General features: G+C 43.6%; 1 protein-coding gene across 1 annotated transcript in view; it reads right to left on the bottom strand.

The window, feature by feature from the left end:
• Positions 1-1,856: 1,856 nt before the first annotated feature.
• The window catches only part of LOC126144702 (farnesol dehydrogenase-like), a 35,646-nt gene continuing 16,993 nt past the window's right edge, over positions 1,857-20,509 (bottom strand). The window contains exons 3-6 of the mRNA XM_049915506.1: positions 13,461-13,590; positions 9,657-9,786; positions 5,568-5,714; positions 1,857-2,050 (exon numbers count right to left, since the gene is read on the bottom strand). Of these exons, the coding sequence (XP_049771463.1) occupies positions 2,012-2,050; positions 5,568-5,714; positions 9,657-9,786; positions 13,461-13,590 (446 nt within the window). The 3' untranslated portion in view covers positions 1,857-2,011. The remainder of the gene's footprint in view (positions 2,051-5,567; positions 5,715-9,656; positions 9,787-13,460; positions 13,591-20,509) is intronic.

Below are 20,509 nucleotides of genomic sequence, written 5' to 3'. Positions count from 1 at the left end.
TTCAATGGAAAAGTTGGAAATCGAGACTGTTTTATCAGTCACAATTGGCGTAAGTATCATGGATTGACCATTCTCATAAAATATTGCATTATGAAATGTGAATAGTCTTTACTTGCAGTTTCGCGTGGCTTGAAGCAGTCACAGCTAGCGTGCTATTGATTACGAAATTGCATTATCGTCTTTCTAATTACTTCATGATCGTACCTACGATCATACCCGGTTGTGAAGTTATTGTTACGACAAAACAATTTCCTAAGGGACCAGGAACATCACACAAAAAGGAAATTCAATATTAAAGCTGATGCAAGAAGACGATAAAACAGTTTTCTTTTTGTCAATGTAACACGCACATTGGACTGCTGATCTTGGTGTCTGTAATCTTAGTAAAATGCATAATTAAAATGAAAATAATACTGAGGAGATGATAGGAATGAGCACTGCTAACTGATTCAATATTTCCAGAACAAATATTTATTATAATTAAAACATAAATCGTACCTTATGCTTAGTACTACAATGACGGTAGATTTTTATGTCCGTTTCATGTCCATTGAGCGCTCTTTTATATAGCCACTGTCCTCTTGAGTCGCCCGGGTGTCGTCACGATAAGTTATAACAGTTCTTCTTTTTACACTTCACTCAAACTTAGACGGAACACGTTTTTATACATTTAGTAAAAAATTATATCAGATCGCCACAAATCTGCGACCGCCTTACTTAAGAAAAACAGTACAAGTGTTTAGCTCTCAAGGCTTCATTTGTTCTCCAGCGTACAAAATAGTGAAGGATCGCATATCGATCCGTATTCTTCTGTTTATGTTGCGCCCAAAGACGACGAATTACATTATTTAGGAAATTCCACCGTCACTATGAGACATCTTATTATACATTAATCATTCCTTATAAACAAGTATTTGCCTTCTGGTTGAAAGTGTTAACTATTTAATGTTTAATGAAGCCAAAAATAGCGAATATCACAAGGGGTTGGACAAATATATGGAGCAAATTAAGAATAATTTTTGGTTGGTTATCTGGCAAAAGAAATAGTCTAACGAAATGGTGATGGTAAAGATGCTTTCTCCATGACATACTTTTCTTTCGTTTTTACCCCTCAGAAAACTTTTACCAACTTGCGGGTAATCACACCTAGGTTGGTAAGCACTGCTTAAGACGCACAATAAATAGCCTCGTGTTGCGGGTAATCGCCGCTGTTTGGCGTCATCCGTCAGTTGAAGGTTTATCAGTCTACCTATTTTTCAACATGCTTCTATTGCACCACATCTCAAACTCTTCGATTCCAGTTTACACCTAGATGAATTATTCTGTGACTTACGAGCCCCTAACGATAGCACTGGCCTGCCATATTAATCCTTTTCCGTAATATTGACGGGTTTGTAACGAGCCTCTGGGATGTGTTAGCAAGAAAGACGTTCTCGTCTGTGAACAGCACAGTGAGCCACTGTTCTTGGGCGCATGAGGATGGACAAAACAACACGTTTGCCCATTTAGGAGCTCCATTCTTTTTAACCTTGAAGACATTTATATTACGTGTTTCAATATATGAAATATACTGACAGAGATGTGAAGATGGAAATGGCATGGAAACAAACACATAAAAACACACTACTGCCTTTTTTAAATTTTTATTTGTACAATGATCTGTTTTGTCTGTGATTTGCAACCATCTGCAGATAAATTGTGTGCGATTTCATACAGTACGTGTACGTGACCGAGAACGTGGCTGTAGATCACAGATGAAGCCGGTCGTTGTAAAATTAAAAACTGTGCATGTTATGTCGTTTTTCACATAACTTATTTCGATGTTTTTGTGTTTAATTGGATTATTTATTGCACATTTAATACAAAGCTTTACATTCCTGGAACACTTTATACTGTATAATTAATCAAACAAGCACCATTTTCGTACAGGGAAACATAGAAGTCCCGAGCAAGGTGTGATCCAGGTTCTCATTTCAGTACTGGAAGTCAACCACTGCAGCAAAAGTGGCCGCTATTCAGAACCCGTGGGGTACATCACGATATCATACACCTGAAAACATAATAATACATTTTTGTGTGTGTGAATTCCTAAGGGACCAAACTGCAGAGGTCATCGGTCCCTAGACTTAAACACTACTTAAACTAAATTATGCTAAGAACAACACACACGCCCATGTCCAAGGGAGGACTCGAACCTCTGTCTGGAGGGGCCGCACAATCCGTGACATGGCCCCTCAAACCTCGCGGCCTCTCCGCGCGGCAATAATACATTTTTGTAACATATGAGATTTGTCAGTGTCTACTTTAGTTTTAAACAAAATATGTTCCGCATTCTTTGAACCTCCAATTGTTTGCCTGAACTCTGGGCGTGTATTGAATCTTTCCCATAAATACATTATTCTTAAGTAGCCACTCTGAATAGAGAACTCAATCATTTTAAAGTAAGTAATTTTACTCAGTATCGATTCCTTAACGGTCATTTGCGTTCTCACGCCAGCTGCTTAACAAGAGACTACACTGCTCGTGCCATTTGCATCCACGTGATAGTAATTTACAATACAAAAAACATTAGCCATTAATCTCCGTTACCGTATAGTCGCCGAGTACTTGGTTTATTCTCTTAAAATGAATCGAAAAATTACTTTAATGTAAGTATTTTCGTTATCTACATCTACATACATACTCTGCAAGCCACCGTACGGTGTATGGCGAAGGGTACTTCGTACCAACGCCCGTCATTGACTTCCCTGTTCCACTCGCAAGTGGAGCGAGGGAAAAGTGACTGTCTTTATGCTTCTGTGCTTCCCGTGATTTTTCTTACCTTGCCTTCGCTGTCCTTACGCACATGACTGTTCTCTAAATTTTCTCAGTACTGTTTCGCGAGAATGACCTCTTCATCCCTCCTGGGTATCCGTCTGAGTTTACGAAGGATTTCCGTAATACTCGTGTTGATCGAACTTACCGGTAACAAATCTGCTGTAGCAGCACGCCTCCGAATTGCTTCGATGTCTTCCTTTAATCCCACCTGGTGGGAATCCCGAACACTCAAGCAGCAATCAAGATCGCGTCACCAAATGGTCTGTACGTAGTCTCCTTTATAGATGAGCTACACTTTTCTGGAATTTTCCCAATAACTCGATGTTCACCTTCCCTACTATCCCATCGAGCGAGGTTGCGCAGTCGTCAGCACAATGGACTCGCGTTGAGGAAGACGACTGTTCGGATCCCAGGCTGGTCTTCCAGATTTAGGTTTTCCCTGGGTTACCTAAATCGCTCCATAGAAATGTCGAGAAGGTACCTTTCAAGAGGGCGCGGCCGATTTCCCTCCCCATCCTTGAAACAGTCGAAGTGTGCGCTTCGTCTCTAATGACCTTGTTGCCGACGGGACTTTAAAATCTTAATCTTCCTTCCTTTTCCCTTTGCAACCAACCTTACGAGCTAATTCTATATCATGTCGCTTTGCAGCGTTACGCCGAGATCTTCGAGATATTTAATCATAGTGGTTGAGTCAAGCAGTGCACCTCTGATACTGTTTCGCACCTTACCAGGTTGTTTTTCCCACTCATCTGAATTAATTTCATTTTCCCGCATTTAGACAAGCTGCCATTCAACACACCACACGCTTCCCACGCCCGGGTTCCCGGGTTCGATTCTCGGCGGGGTCAGGGATTTTCTCTGCCTCGTGATGGCTGGGTGTTGTGTGCTGTCCTTAGGTTAGTTAGGTTTAAGTAGTTCTAAGTTCTTGGGGACTGATGACCATAGCTGTTGAGTCCCATAGTGCTCAGAGCCATTTGAACCATTTGAACCAACACACCACATATAAATTCTATCCAGATCGTCATGTATCATCCTGCAGTCTCAAAGATGGCAGTTTCCCATACACTACAGCATCATCAGCAAATAGTCGCAGATTGCTGCCCATCCTACCCGTCAAATCGTTTATGTGCTTACAGAACAAGAGCGATTCTGCCACATTTCTCTGGAGTATTCCAGACAATAACCTTGTCACCCATGAACACTCGCCTTCCAGGACAACGTACTTGTTTTATTACTTAAGAAGTCTTCGAGACACACACGTATCAGGGAACTTATTTCCTGTGCTCGGCCATTTGTTAACAGACTGCAGTGTTGCTCTGTGTAAAACAGTTTCGGAAAATCTGGGAATATGGAATCTACCTATTGTCCTACATGTGAGCAAAAGGCAACGTGGGTCTAGATTTGCGGATAGAATTTAAAATATGCTTAACAATTAGGCAGGAAACAATAATTAAGGATACTGGTCTGTAATTTTGCGGGATTGTTATTATATCGGGAGTCACCTACGCTTTTTCTGTCACTTGGTACTTTCCTCTGGGCTATTCTTCTGCCATTGATTTTGCTTCATATTTTGTTGAATCTGTTCCATAAAATTAACTAACATTTCCTCTAACCTAGTAATTCGTATTTTCAGAGTCACAGAAATTGTAATTTTTGTTTCATTCTGTGTCCAAGAAATCGTTTAGTCGAAATTATAGATTACGTTTCGCTCTTGAGCTGCACACGCTTACAATTATGATAGGGGAGGTAATGACTGTGTAGCCTCTGCGTGACCGTAAATCATGTGACAGGCACCACCAGGTGAGAAACCCTGCGAACTCTTCCCTACACCTACCATACTGACATAACAAACGTGAAAGTTTTGCTGATCTTTACGTCATTCATTGCTACTGTTGTTTATCGAATCCATTATTTTCCACTGAAATTCTTTTTACTACAAACTTTGTCTTCTGATCAGTCATGATAAAGTGACAATATGCTGCTATTGTCGTCCAAGGATGTCATTCTCGCTTTTTTTCAGATAGAGTGTTTGAGCTTGGGCTACAGAGATGAGACTCAAGGAAAGTTGCGAATTCCACCCTTCTTCTTGATATCTGATACAAGAAATGTTTCGGTTTTAATAATTGGATGCAAATTAAATGTTCAATAAATTTACTAATATACTTCTTTATTATAACGCAAAAGAAACTTGTAGTTTCTTTCTTTCTTTCTTGAGGTCTTATTCCCGCTGCAATGCAGGATCGGCCTTATTACTATTGATTTGGCAGTGTTAGTTGCAGAGGATGGACGGATGCCCTTCCTGCCACCACCCCGAACCCCCCGGGACGGAATTAGTGTACCCCAGCTGTCTGTATTGAGTGTAAGCCATGGAATAGTGCGAATGTGTTTGAAATGTCCGCGAGTAGTGTAACTGAGGTGGAACATGGGGACCAGCTGGTATTCACCTAGCGGGATGTGGAAAACCGCCTAAAAACCACATCCAGGCTGGCCGGCATACCGGCCCTCGTCGTTAATCCGCTGGGCGGATTCGATACGGGGCTGGTGTGCCTACCCGAGTCCAGGGAGCAGCGCATTAGTGCTCTTGGCTACCCTGGCGGGTAAATTTGTACTTTCTCTGACAGACAAATAGTAGGAATGTCGAAAGCAATGGGACTGCATCGAATAGTTTTTCCAATCTATAAAGCACCCTGTCTCTTACCTCGTCAGGTGAAATCCGTCTTAGACACATTACAAATTTAAATGCAACTCACCTGCACACGTGGGTGTCGGGATAGCATGAACAGGAGGGCATCTGCTACATCTTCTGGTTCCATATGCGGCAGCTCCTCAAAAATATCTGGCGTCCAACTTGTAGAGTTTGTGATTATCTCAGTGTTGACTAGCCCTGGCGAAATTTCCTGCAAATTAATGTATAGGGTGATATATACGAACGTTAGCTTCATCTCCTATTTGCTACCATTTCATATAGAAATTTCACATACTAAAATTATTAAATCTTAAAGTGCAATATTCGGTTTTTGTTATTTACGGAAAAGACAACAGTCAATAAGGAAATTCAGTTTATTTCTGACCTAATCTATAAACTAATTGGATTTTATTTCACACGTTACATGACTGTGGAAACGTGCGACTGTGAAACTATAGTTCGGCACTAAGCACTATGGGACTTAACATCTGAGGTCATCCATCCCCTAGACTTAGTACTACTTAAACCTAACTAACCTAAGGACATCACACACATCCATACCCGAGGCAGGATTCGAATCTGCGACCGTAGCGGCAGCGCGGTTCCGGACTGAAGGGCCTAGAACCGCTCGGTCACAGCGGCCGGTTAACTATAGTTTATTTTCTCTTATGAGAACAAGTGCTGCTGCCAGTCACGATTCTTTTCTCAAATTTATATTACCGGGGACGCGTTTTGGATAATTAATTCCTACTGTTGACACTATTTTATCTTTTACTCTTCATTTTATCATTACGTTTAACGACTTGAATGTAACATTTGTGTTTCGTGAGCTGCTATAGCACGAGTCTTTAGGAACAGTATAAACGAAATCCCTGAAGATCTCTGCCAGCCGAAGTGGCCGAGCGGTTCTAGGCGCTACAGTCGGGAAGCCGCATGACCGCTACGGTCGCAGGTTCGAATCCTGCCACGGGCATGGATGTGTGTAATGTCCTTAGGTTAGTTAGGTTTAAGTAGTTCTAAGTTCTAGGGGACTGATGACCTCAGCAGTTAAGTCCCATAGTGCGCAGAGCCATTTGAACCTGAAGATATCTCATCAATGCAGCAGATCGCACACAGCAAAACTCGCGTGTAAGTTGTCAGCTGTCATACACAATTAAAAAAACATTCGGCATTTCGGTTATCACCTGAAATGTGTAACGAGCAAGTCTGCAGTAGTAGAATAAGTAATGATAAACAAAGAACCTAAGCTTCTTACAAAGAAATGCTGAAATGTCACCCAACTGAAGGGACACCTTAATAAGTTAAACATAATGCAATAAAATTACATCCAAGTTGTAATAACGGTCATAAAATGATTGACATGCACCATTCAACCGTTTTTAAGTACACTGTTTCCATGTACAATATGTCACATACTTCAGAGCTATATAACTCCCTCTTAAATAGTGTGTGTATATAGTTCGTTAGATAGTTCCTTAGGCGTATGCAACTCGACAAGAATATAGCTTTCTGCGGTGACTGCTTGAGTTACATGATTAGAGTATCAGTGGTTAAACAGGTGCATGTATCTCGCCACCAGTACATTTGTTTTTAATGTCTTCTTCACCCTCTTTAACATAAACAGGGTTTGCATGATATACTATAGCTTCTTATCTATTGCTTGGATAGTTATTTTGTTGACTGATCACTGAGATCGATATCACATTTTGCTTATAAATAGCAAAAGTAAAGATAGCTAAATTCAGTGTGCCAAGTATATATTAGTAATAAATATCGCTGAACGTCAAGAATTCCATTTGGTAAATTGTATCACACAAAAACTATAGTCTATCATGAATTAATGAAGATGCAGTCAACATTTACAACACCAAAACAATGAACTATTGTACAACTTTATTTGCGATTAAATTATTTATAGTTGAATGAAAATTACTAGTAAAAGTGGCATAAGAAACTTCTTCAGAGAATCCCAGTTCCTCATCCTCTCGAAATCTCCTAGCACATTATAAAGGTAGAGGGGTACAGCCCAGTGGCACTTCACATACAAAAAAAAAAGTGCAACCATAGCCTTCGTACCTTCGCGCCTTGTCATAGAGTTTCTTGGCGTACTCTTGATATCTAGTGACCACAAGTTTCTCTTTCTCCGACTCTTGTAGATAGTAGGAGACGTAGTTCCAGGGCACATGGTAAACTCTTCTAAGTGCCTTGTTTTGCTGTCGCTGAATATTGTCCATGTGGGACTTAGCTGCAGCTCCCCAAACTGGGCAGGGGTAATCCATTAGCGGGCGTTTGTTAGTGCGAACTAAATGCAGGCCACATTCGATGGGGAGACCAGGCTTCTTATTGAGTAATCAGTATCTGACCGTTGTGGAACTGGTAAGGATCCCACTGTTATGGGCAAAAGATGGCGTCTGATTGGCTGGATTACGTCACAATACCACCACGGAAATAGTGCGTCCTGAGGTGGCGCTCTGTATCCAGCGTCGCTTGTAGTGCCATCAGTCATATCGGACAGTAAACTACGAGGTCTTCCGCTATGCTCTTTCTATCTCAAGTGCACTCTCCCACGCGTTGCTAAGAGCATAGCCAGTGTCTCTATCGATGTTTTATCACATAGTCTAATTTCCATTGCTTCTCTAAACTCAGGGTCCCAATAGTTCGAGGCGTGGTCTCGGCTTCTAGTTTGTTCAAACATAATCGTGCATTTATTTTTACAGGTTGTGCTCAGCACTCCAGGCCCCCTCCCAGATGATACGCTCTCTCCCTCCACTTATCACTCCTATCAACTCTGGTCCTCAGTTCCCCCTCCCTTGCTCTCTCCTTTTCCCAGGCTCCTCCCCTTCCATCCTGTTTTCTCCCCATCTACCCTCTCTCTGCCTCCATTCCCCCCCCCCCCTCCCCCCCGAGTCCTTTTGCATTCCCCTCCTCTGCCTTTCCCCACTTCCTCTCGCATCTACCCTACCCCCACTTATGAGTCCTCTCCCGCCATCGGTTCTCCCCTCCCCACTTCGTTTATTCTCCCCTCCCTCCTTTTTTCCCCTCATCTGTCCTAGTCCCCCCCCCCATCTGCCCTTGGCTGTGGTGTTTCATCTACGTGTCAAATTTTTAATGCAGTGTTTCAAGTGAGTGTCAAGTGTTGTCTGTCTTTTGCGAAGTGCTGCAAATGGAATTCATACTGTCGCTGGGTGTGATTTTTATATCTCTTGCGAACAGAAACCAGACTATCGCTGTGTTTTTTTTAATTGTCTGTCTCCTATTTTACCTGTCTGCGTCCTGTGTATTTTATTAGCATCGCCAACCCTTTGTTTTCTGTTTTAACTTCCACAATTTTCCGCCATGTTACAGGTTAAGACACTGTTATTATCGCCTGCTTTTATTGTTTATCATTTTCTTCTTATGTTTTAAAAGTTCTGTAAGCTGAAGAGCGGCGTGCTAAGCTGCTGCCAGCCCGCCCCCTTCGGGGGGAATGGAAACCCAGTAAAGGAAAAAAAAAAAAAAAGCACTTCAGGTGACGCTGATGTTCGACCCAGCGACCGGCAACGGTCCATGTCGACTGCCCCAAGTAATTACTGTCACACTAGAAAGGAATTTTATAAATAAGGCCGGAAATAAGTTTAACAGGTCGTAGCATTTCCTTAATTTTCCTGGATGGGTGAAACACTGGTCTGATTCCTTGCATGTTTAAGACTCTATCTCATTAGTTTTTCCACCGCAGAATGGAAGACGACGCGAAGCTAGACAGAGAGCACAAACATACTCTGTTGACGTAGATGGCACCATCTCATCAAGCACCATTTCCTTGATGTAACCATGACGTAATACAGCCAATCAGATACCGTACTTTAGGTTGAAAAGTGGGAGCCTCAGCAGTTTCGCGACAATCATATATAGTCACTGAGGACGTCGAAAGCTTGGGATTTTATCCGAATTTTGATACGACAAGTTTACCAAGAACTTTTCATCCAAGGACTCCGTCGTGAAAGACTTCGTAGCCAAATGTCAATATTTTTCTCCTTTTTTTAAATTGCTTTGCCTATAAGTTTCACATGAAGCTATCAGAACTGACGTGTCCGAGAGGTGGTTTTAAAGTTAACACAATAAAGGATCTTGCTTGTGCTTGCCATAGAACAGTATGAATTCCGTGAAAAATTACCCCAACTCGAATTTTGCTCTTCTTGGCGACGAGGTCCTTCCGCAGTCCTTCCAGCAGGACCCTGACTGCATGCTTGCTGGCAGAGTACATCGCAGAGGTGCCGTCGTCTGGTGGGCAATGTCCCGCTACACTAGAAGCACAGACACACAATCAGACGTAATTTCTTTGGGTTGAATGAAACGATCTCTGGCTTCCAGTCACGACCTTTCGACCAAGCTCTCTTTGGCCGTTGTCCAGTGAAATGACTGCTTATGGGCTGATAGTACATGTACTCTAGCTGCCGGCTGCAAAATTACTGGGGCCAATGGTATCGCCTTATAGGTCATAGTTAACTTTGCGTTCGATGCGCCCGATTCATCTTCGTGGTAGCTGTATCCCACGCCGCGTTGAGCTGAAGTTTGCTGTCTCTGTTTCAATGGCTTCTGTAACTACAAACTTCCAGAAGCGTTAGTGCGAGCCGCGACAGAGGTTTTGTCAATTTTTAGTCGGTAACTGTTTTCTAGAGCATACTCAGCTAAAAAGGATTTTTCGGGGTATCGTTGACTATAAAATCTCTGATGCTCCTTCCTGCGTTGTTCTGCAGTGCGCACTATTTGTCGACGTAAGAATGGCGACACTATTAGGGTATCTTGTAGACCCCAGGTGTTCTGAGACCTTCCACACGCTTAACTGGTCTCTGTAACTGTCGGATGTTTGACAAGGCCTGAATATCGATCTGATTTCTGCAGTAGGCGATCTTACCCGTTACGGAGCATCAGAACGGGAAAAAATAAGTTTATTTACCTGCTCATTGTCGGTGGTCTTACTGTGATTCCTGCATGAGATAACCTCATTTGTTTGGTGATCGTTGTAGTCGTTGTTCCTGAAAACCATGCGTAGATGGTTCATCTTATGGGGAAGGTTATTGGCATATATCATTCTTGCACGATGTACCAATGTTCCTAACAGCATGCCCTTCTGAGTTGGGTGATGATGGCTCATGGCACGCAAGTACAAATTGGTGTGAGTAGGTTGTCTGCAGACGACGTGACCAAAACGTCCATATCATTTGCGAGGTCGAGAAGTCGAGGTAGGGCATTACATCTCATTGTTCTACTCCCATACTGAGCGGGATGTTACTGTTAATGCTGCTGAGATGTTCCGAGAGCACATCAAGTTTTTCACGTCCGTGGGGTCAAATACAAAAAATGCCTTGAGGGTATCACAAGAAACAACTAGGGACTGCGTAATTAAAGAACCCAATGAAATAAAAATCACTGACAACACAATTAGACTGCTTGACAATTTCTATGGAACAGAGACATTGCTGGACAGGAGATGGACGGCATGAAACACAATACATACGTACTAGAGGTGGAGTGGTACATTTATAACGAGAAGTGTACAGATTTCACCACATGGGAAAGCAGCATAATGGACAAAATAACGTTCACGTTTAACACAGGTCAGACTCCCACATAAAGGTCGATATTGGACTCTCAGTAAGCAATATGCCCTTCTCGGGCATTAATGTACATTTTGCATCTGCTATTCTTGCTAGCTACCAAACCGTTGAGCTGTCCTTGTGGGATATTGTCGCACTCCTCTCTAAACGCGGTTTTCAGTTCTTGCACGGCTCGAGGAGGAGATGTTCGTTGATAGACATATCTGCCAAGAGCATTCTAGACAAGCTCGTCACGTTTTAGGTCCGGACAGTACGCAGGCCATTCAATACGTTCAATATCTTCACTTTGCAGTGTGTCCGACACTTCAGCCGTCCCGTGTGGGTGGGCACAGTCGCCCACAAAAAGGGAGCGGGGATCTGCGGCACCCCTAATCAGATGGACAGGATCCAGACTAATCTTCCTACGATACCGCTGTGCTGCAACACTACCTCACGCAAAGATATGCAGTAATGTTCGGCCATTGCGCATAATGCCTGCCCGCACCATAACGCCTAGGCCATACGTTCCGCTCTCTCTCCACACTAACTGGCGGCCAGAATCACTTCTCAATAGAAGCAGGATTCGTCGAAGAACATGACTCTGGACCACTGTTGCTAACCCCAATCAACATGCGTCTCTACTTTCGGAGTTGTGGGAAGAAGACATCATTTTGATCTAGCAGCCACTATGAATCAAGGCACAAATTTTTAACTTTCTTTAAATCAATGGTTCAAATGGCTCTGAGCACTATGGGACTCAACTGCTGAGGTCATTAGTCCCCTAGAACTTAGAACTAGTTAAACCTAACTAACCTAAGGACATCACAAACATCCATGCCCGAGGCAGGATTCGAACCTGCGACCGTAGCGGTCTTGCGGTTCCAGACCGCAGCGCCTTTAACCGCACGGCCACTTCGGCCGGCATAAATCAATGCCCACTCGCATACAATGTTTGTAATTCCTTTGTGTCTTGAACTTTTTCTTGATGATGGCGTGGTTGAAGTGGAATTCATTTCACAGGCTTCTCACAGGGTTCCGAGCTAATTTAATCACCGCGAAATAGTTCTGACAGAGACACGTGAGCCGGTGGTGGTTTTAGGGTCAGCAACGATTTGCCTATCGGCTCTAGGGCTACGTATCGATCTTCTTGTGGTGTGGTGACCCGTCTACGACCACCGACATGGTTTAGCATAGCATTTTCACCTCCAGCGGCCTTTTTTAATCTCTGGATGACACATTTGGAAACATCCATTACTGTGGCCACAGGAGTGACACTGTGACTGGCTTCGAAACGCCCAGCTGCTCATCCACGGTCGTAAGCACTCAAATAATGCATTGCAGACAAGTTGTCATGCCACACGGAATGTCGCACTAACCGATTGCACAACAACCCTCGTCAAATACCGTACTGCATGAACTGCCGAAAGCCTACAGAAAATTCGTGACTAGGCTTCGCTGCTGTTCAGACGTCCCGCCCCCTCTACCTTTCCTTTTACTATCATGGGTCGGTGTTGCACAGCAGTTGTCGATTGTTCTATAACGATTGGGAATTTTTCCTTAGTAAATGTCAGTTGTGTCTTGGCAACTGTCAACCAGAGTAGAGAAGGCCGTCTAAAGCTCGGTGCGGCGTGGGATCCAGCGATGGCGAGGTTGATGGGGAGCGCATCGAATGTGGAGTCAATATGCGCACACATATGGCGATGCTGCGAGCACCAGTGACATCACATTCGGCAGATAGAGTGTATGAGAATGTACCAGCAGCCTCACCAGTCTAAAATGGTTAAAAAAATTGCTCTGAGCACTATGGGACTTAACATCTGAGGTCATCAGTCCCCTAGAACTTAGAACTACTTAAACCTAACTAACCTAAGGACATCACACACATCCATGCCCGAGGCAGGATTCGAACCTGCGACCGTAGCGGTCGCGCGGTTCCAGACTGAAGCGCCTAGACCGCTCGGCCACACCGGCCGGCTCTAAAATGGTGCAAATGGCTCTAAGCACTGTGGGACTTAACATCTGAGGTCATCGGTCCCCTAGACTTAGAACTACTTAAACCTAACTAACCTAAGGACTTCACAAACACTCATGCTCGAGGCAGGATTCGAACCTGCGACCGTAGCGGCAGCGATGTTCCGGACTGAAGCGCCTAGAACCGCTCGGCCACTGCGGCCGGCGCTCAGCAGTCATTTCACATGACTATGGTCAAGGAGTATTTGGCATTGCAACCACTTGACGTGGCTGGAAGCCCGAGGTTTTATTCAATGTAACTGTTGTGAAACTCTGCATTCTTACATTTCTTTGCACTGTTAGAAAAAAACATACATGACACTACGATACACATATCTGAGATTGATACACGATATAAAGTCCATTCACACCTGCCAATATGAACGATGAATCCATCGTCGACGCCTCTGCGTAGCATGTCCTGCACCGCCTCTCTTGTGCAGATGCATAGGCCCAGCACGTTCACTTCCAGGGTACGTCTCCAGGCTTCCGTATCGGATACTGCACATAAAAACCACTCTAGAGTTTCTGCCGAAACTGTACCGGGTATTATTCTGCAAAGGGCTAGACAACTTACGTCACAAAGCTACGGCCTGATTTAATCATTCAGACTCTTAAACAATGTGACGTGGTTAATGTAAATAAAAATATAAATAACAACGTAAGAGGTACTAGAGCATGCGTTTTCAGTGCACAATGAAAAAAATAGGTAATTAAGAAATTCTCAGTTCCAAGGAAAACAGGAACAAACTACCAAATTTGGGTGAGAGGCGTACAAGGCAACAAATGGAAGTTTTAAAAGTTGGAAGTGGCATCAGATAAGAACGCGACGAAAAAGATGTGTTTCACCTAAATGGAAAAAATATTGTAATTGAAAAAGAGCGTTAGTGTTTATGTACACAGATGCATGAAATAATCGCTGTTATTGTGGTCTCAAGTATCAATACTACCCAATGGGCGTCACGGTTGGCAACGAAATTGCAGGTTTCCAACTGACGCTGATAGCGGTCACACAAGATCTGGTGGACCCAATGGTGTGTGCCTTCTGAGACATGCCTACATTGGCTCTGGACTATGGGCGCCCTCTGCCACCACAATATACTCTCCTGGAAATGGAAAAAAGAACACATTGACACCGGTGTGTCAGACCCACCATACTTGCTCCGGACACTGCGAGAGGGCTGTACAAGCAATGATCACACGCACGGCACAGCGGACACACCAGGAACCGCGGTGTTGGCCGTCGAATGGCGCTAGCTGCGCAGCATTTGTGCACCGCCGCCGTCAGTGTCAGCCAGTTTGCCGTCGCATACGGAGCTCCATCGCAGTCTTTAACACTGGTAGCATGCCGCGACAGCGTGGACGTGAACCGTATGTGCAGTTGATGGACTTTGAGCGAGGGCGTATAGTGGGCATGCGGGAGGCCGGGTGGACGTACCGCCGAATTGCTCAACACGTGGGGCATGAGATCTCCACAGTACATCGATGTTGTCGCCAGTGGTCGGCGGAAGGTGCACGTGCCCGTCGACCTGGGACCGGACCGCTGTGACGCACGGATGCACGCCAAGACCGTAGGATCCTACGCAGTGCCGTAGGGGACCGCACCGCCACTTCCCAGCAAATTAGGGACACTGTTGCTCCTGGGGTATCGGCGAGGACCATTCGCAACCGTCTCCATGAAGCTGGGCTACGGTCCCGCACACCATTAGGCCGTCTTCCGCTCACGCCCCAACATCGTGCAGCCCGCCTCCAGTGGTGTCGCGACAGGCGTGAATGGAGGGACGAATGGAGACGTGTCGTCTTCAGCGATGAGAGTCGCTTCTGCCTTGGTGCCAATGATGGTCGTATGCGTGTTTGGCGCCGTGCAGGTGAGCGCCACAATCAGGACTGCATACGACCGAGGCACACAGGGCCAACACCCGGCATCATGGTGTGGGGAGCGATCTCCTACACTGGCCGTACACCACTGGTGATCGTCGAGGGGACACTGAATAGTGCACGGTACATCCAAACCGTCATCGAACCCATCGTTCTACCATTCCTAGACCGGCAAGGGAACTTGCTGTTCCAACAGGACAATGCACATCCGCATGTATCCCGTGCCACCCAACGTGCACTAGAAGGTGTAAGTCAACTACACTGGCCAGCAAGATCTCCGGATCTGTCCCCCATTGAGCATGTTTGGGACTGGATGAAGCGTCGTCTCACGCGGTCTGCACGTCCAGCACGAACGCTGGTCCAACTGAGGCGCCAGGTGGAAATGGCATGGCAAGCCGTTCCACAGGACTACATCCAGCATCTCTACGATCGTCTCCATGGGAGAATAGCCGCCTGCATTGCTGCGAATGGTGGATATACACTGTACTAGTGCCGACATTGTGCATGCTCTGTTGCCTGTGTCTATGTGCCTGTGGTTCTGTCAGTGTGATCATGTGATGTATCTGACCCCAGGAATGTGTCAATAAAGTTTCCCCTTCCTGGGACAATGAATTCACGGTGTTCTTATTTCAATTTCCAGGAGTGTACGATGGCTGGCAACAACTACTCATCCCACTCGCGCTTGAGGTCACTTCGCTACGCAGACACTGCCTAGTCACTGCTCAGACATCTTCGCTAGTGCTTTAGTTCAGACAGCCTCTTTCTTCTTGACATTGAGAACTGAACTGTGTATCTTGCTGTACTGTTTGTAATGAGTCTTCAACCCTTGTAAAAATGCAAGTTAGGTGGATCTCCTGTTGACTGTGGTAACTTATTCGCTAATCACTTCTGCTCCTGTACAGCTTTCCTAAGAAAACTTGCCGCACCTCTCTGTAACCCGCCTCTCCTTACCACTGTTTACGCAAGAGTTCCGTTGTTTAAAACCATTCTAGCATTCGACTGAAGAGATATAGGGGAACCACGACGCACGCAGCGAATTCTCGTCCACAGAGAGGTAGTGCCTTCATGTCAAAAAATTAAAAAAAAACTAGGACCAGTATCAAATGAACTATTACTTAGACTGTAAAACTTATTTCGGTAAGATTTATTGTTGCTGAAATGAAAAAGAAAAAAATACAAAGGAGAGGAATAAATAATGATACCACAAAGGGAACGATTAAAATTGGGAAATATACAGAAAAAGGTCAAACAATAGTAGAACCTAGGTAACTATGATTACGCAGGATGAACGAATCAAAGACGACATGGAAGAAAACCCGATAAAAGACTGGCCGTTGTGGCCGAGCAGTTGTAAGCACTTCATTCTGGAACCGCGCGACCGCTACGTTCGCAGGTTCGAATCCTGCTTCGGGCATGGATGTGTGTGATGCCCTTAGGTTAGTTAGGTTTAAGTAGTTCTAAGTTCTAGGCGACTGATGACCTCCGCAGTTAAGTCTCATAGTGCTCAGAGCCATTTAAACCATTTTGAACCCGATAAAAGCGGGAAAATTTGTTTGAGCTTGAAGATTCTTTAACAAAATAAATAAATTATAAAAAAGTTTTACAGCAATATTGGTGTAGAACTGAAAAAGTTCTGGAAGCTGGAGATTCATTGTATGTAATTGTGTTCAGTGAAAAATCAGAAAAGAAGAAATTGAGAACCTACAGACTAAACTGACATAACGCCTAGCTGAAGTGCCGGCTCCCTCACATATAACTCGTAGTATATCAGAGATGTATTTCCAATGTTTTGACGTACTGTTTTACGAAATGTCTAGACTGCCACTACATAGAAACTAAGTCAATAAAACATTGAGAGTTTTGAAACAGGTCGCTCTCAGTAACAATTATTGTTCTAACGTAGCCAACAAATTGGATATGTGAATGAAACAGAGATATTATGCTACATCTTCAGTGACATGAACTGAAGTTTAATAACTTTAAAACTGTGCTATATATTAACAAATGGTTTTCAAACATGTGATAACTCATAAAGTAATTTTTTCTCTCGCACGGGTTACGTAAAACTGATCTTGGAAACCTGATAAAATGTGGACGCCACAGGAGAAAGCTCAGCCTGTGGGCTGGTTCATTCAGACGCCGCGACTCCCTGAGCTCACACCATTAGACCCCTTCCTGTGGAGTTTTGTAAAGGATCTGGTACACCGAACCGAGGTTAGAGACCTATAGGACTTGAACGCATGCATTCGCAATGCATTTTAACATGTCAGTGAGGAGATCCTGAACCGTACGTGGAAAGAAATGGAATTACGACTAGACATTATCTGTGCAACTAAGGGTGCACATACTGACGTGTATGAATGAGGAAACAAAACTTTATGAGTTATCTTATCACATGTTGAAAACCATTTGTCAATATCTAGTATATTTTCAAGGTATTAAAGTCTTAAGCTGTAAAGATAATTTATGGACATTCTGTGCAACATGTGATGAATATTACAAATATTCACGTTCAGATATGTATGAACTGAAGTGTGAGAGTTGTAACGTGGTTTAAATCGACCAAACAGACACAAAATTTATCACGGGATACAAGAAACAAATGTACAAACATAGCAATGAGACTGCATAGGGTGAATACATGGTCGCCACTGGTCATACTGTGACTGGTATTTAATCTGCTTTGATTGTTTTACACCAAAGACAAGTAGGCATCTGCCTCAACATGCTGGAAAGAATTCAAATCTATGTTGACCTCAAAAATAATCATGAGGACTCCTAGAATGAGAAGTGTGAATTTCGTCAGAGTGCCTACTTCAATTAGTTTAAAAACTTACTATGCCAGAGAACACTGCGGCGATATCACAGTATAGTTCCTATCATAAGCTTCTGTCAACATTCTATGAGCTGTTTGCTAGTGACTATAATATAAACACACACCAGTGTCATCAACACGAGCCGGTGATCCCCGGTACATTGTAATGAGCCCCGGTACATTGTAATGAGCTGATGGTATCCAACTATTTTATTGTTCTGTAACACTCCCCATTCTGGTGCTGCTGTTGCGCCCACCGCACTCTACATGCTCATGGACTGCTGACGTCACATTGGGACAGTAACGTCCTCATCGTGTTTCTTTCATATATACTTCATCTATTTTATACTTTAGGCATATCTTACATTACTGCAACTTCTTTTCGCGGGACAGTTTACTTTTCATATAGTTTAATGATGCTTCATCATTATCTTTCAGACTTGACCATAACATGTCATTTTCCTGTGTCTTTTTACTAAACGAGAATTATATGTAACTGGCAAATGTACTGACCTTACTTTTGACTGCACGTTATGTAATTTCGTTATTATAAGAACGATAGTATAAAGCAGTTGATCTTATATTCACCGAAAAAAATTACCTAGTATCAAGCTAAACACAGAAACCTGCAATGAACAAAATTTTATCACAGATAATGTCGCCACGAACTGGGCTCATCTTTAACTAGCAAAATTGCGCCAGATAAAGTTAAGTTAAACTGTAGTGGTCAGTGCACCACCTACTGACACTACAAGAGAACTGCTGCAGTCAGAAGTAACAGGGAATAAATAATAAAAATATTGTTGTTGACATACAAAAACGGCAAGTAAATCTCTGACTATGATAATCCTATACGACTGGCTGAAATAATTTTTTCGACCAGTAAGGTTAGGGCAACGAAATCATGGGCAATGCAAGTAATTAGTGGGCGTATGAATTTCTCCAACAAGAATTCTCTAAATACTCATAATTATGTGAAGAAGTTTAAAGCCAGCGTAAGAAAGGGAAATCCATACCATTTCCAGTGAACAAGAAGTACGTGGAATTCCACAGCAGCCAATAATAACTGAATATCTCTTAAAAAACACTCTCCAGGCTTGAATTGCAGTAACTATGCAGTTCTTATTAAAATCTTTGCAAGTCACTGTTCTTAGGAGGCGTGGAATATAAGTACCACGCGCCCATATGACACGTAAACTGCTATGACAACTACTGGCGTATTGCCGAACCAAAACAGTACGTATGTGTAGGTCAATTATTGGTGATAACTCTTCCAACAATAAGCATGAACTTTCGTCCATTCAGAAAACAGCCTAAATCCGCGGTCGTAGATCTGTAATACGAGGATTGGAACTTTAATAGTGGCAACTACTTATTTACAGCTCGTACAAAATACGAGGGTCACTCCAAAAGATATGCACACTATTTTTTTAAACTCCATATTTTATTCTACATGTCTGAAAGTTTTACAGTGTGTAGATACATCCTTTAGGAGCAATATTTTCATTTCTCCACATAATTTCCATCCCTCTCAACTGCCTTACGTCAACTTGGAACCAGAGCCTGTATGCCCACACGGTAAAATTCTGGACCAACCTGTTGGAGCCACTGTTTGGCGGGGTGCACAAGGGAGTCATCATCTTCAAACCTTGTTCCACAAAGAAAGTCTTTCAGTTTCCCAAAGAGATGATAGTCACATGGAGCTGGGTCAGGACTGTAAGGCAGGTTTTTCAGTGTTGTCCATCTGAGTTCTTGTTTCTTTGTGAGCCACTGTCAACATCCTGGGAACCCACCTGGCACAAACCTTTTTTAATGCCAACTCTTTCAGTATTCTGCAAGCACTTCCTTCCCTTCTCCTATCTCAATGTAGCCTGACAATTCGTTCACTGTGATGCCTCTGTCAGCAGTCACCAATTCGTTAACTCTGTACATTGTCTGGACTGTGTGCAGTATGAGGTCTGCCGCTGCGAGGACAATCCTCAATATTGCCGTGCCCCCTTTCATCACGTAACCTGCTTGCCCATCGACTAACTGTATTACGATCGACAGCAGCATCTCCATACACCTTTTTCAACCTCTTGTGGATGTTTCCCACTGTCTCTTTTTCACAGCACAGGAATTCTATGACAGCACGTTGCTTCTGACGAACGTCAAGTGTAGCAGCCATCTTGAAGACATGCTGTGACGGCGCCACTCACGGGAACAGTTTGAACTAAATTTGAAAACAAGCGGGAAGGATGTATCTACACACTGTAAAACTTTCACACATGCAGAATGAAAACTGCATTTTTACAAAAATAGTGTGCATCTCTTTTGGACTGACCCTCGTAGATACGTGTTTCAAAGTTTTACTGACCTTCAATGTAGTCACCAGCATTGCGTATAACCTGTTGCCAGCGATGTGGGTGGATACTCTTAGCAGTGTGAGTTGTGTTGACAGTTCGAGCGGCGCGGTCTATTGTCCGACAAAGTTGTAGCAGTTCTGAGTGAATGCCGTGAGGCGTTTCCTTCAGTTTAGAAATCGAGTTGAACTCACGAGGGCTTAAGTCAAATCAGTAACAGCTTGCACTGTATGTGCTTGAGCATTGTCCTGCAAAACGATGGTCAGGTCCTGCAGGAAGTGTCATCACTTCTTCTCTATGCTCTTCATTTTTGGAACACAACCTACGACCAGCTTAGAGACGGAAGTGATGACACTTTCTGCAGGACCTGACCATCATTTTGCAG

Source organism: Schistocerca cancellata, chromosome 2 (assembly GCF_023864275.1).
Source record: "Schistocerca cancellata isolate TAMUIC-IGC-003103 chromosome 2, iqSchCanc2.1, whole genome shotgun sequence".
Lineage (NCBI taxonomy): Eukaryota > Metazoa > Arthropoda > Insecta > Orthoptera > Acrididae > Schistocerca > Schistocerca cancellata.
This window is presented reverse-complemented; position numbering and strand designations above follow the sequence as displayed.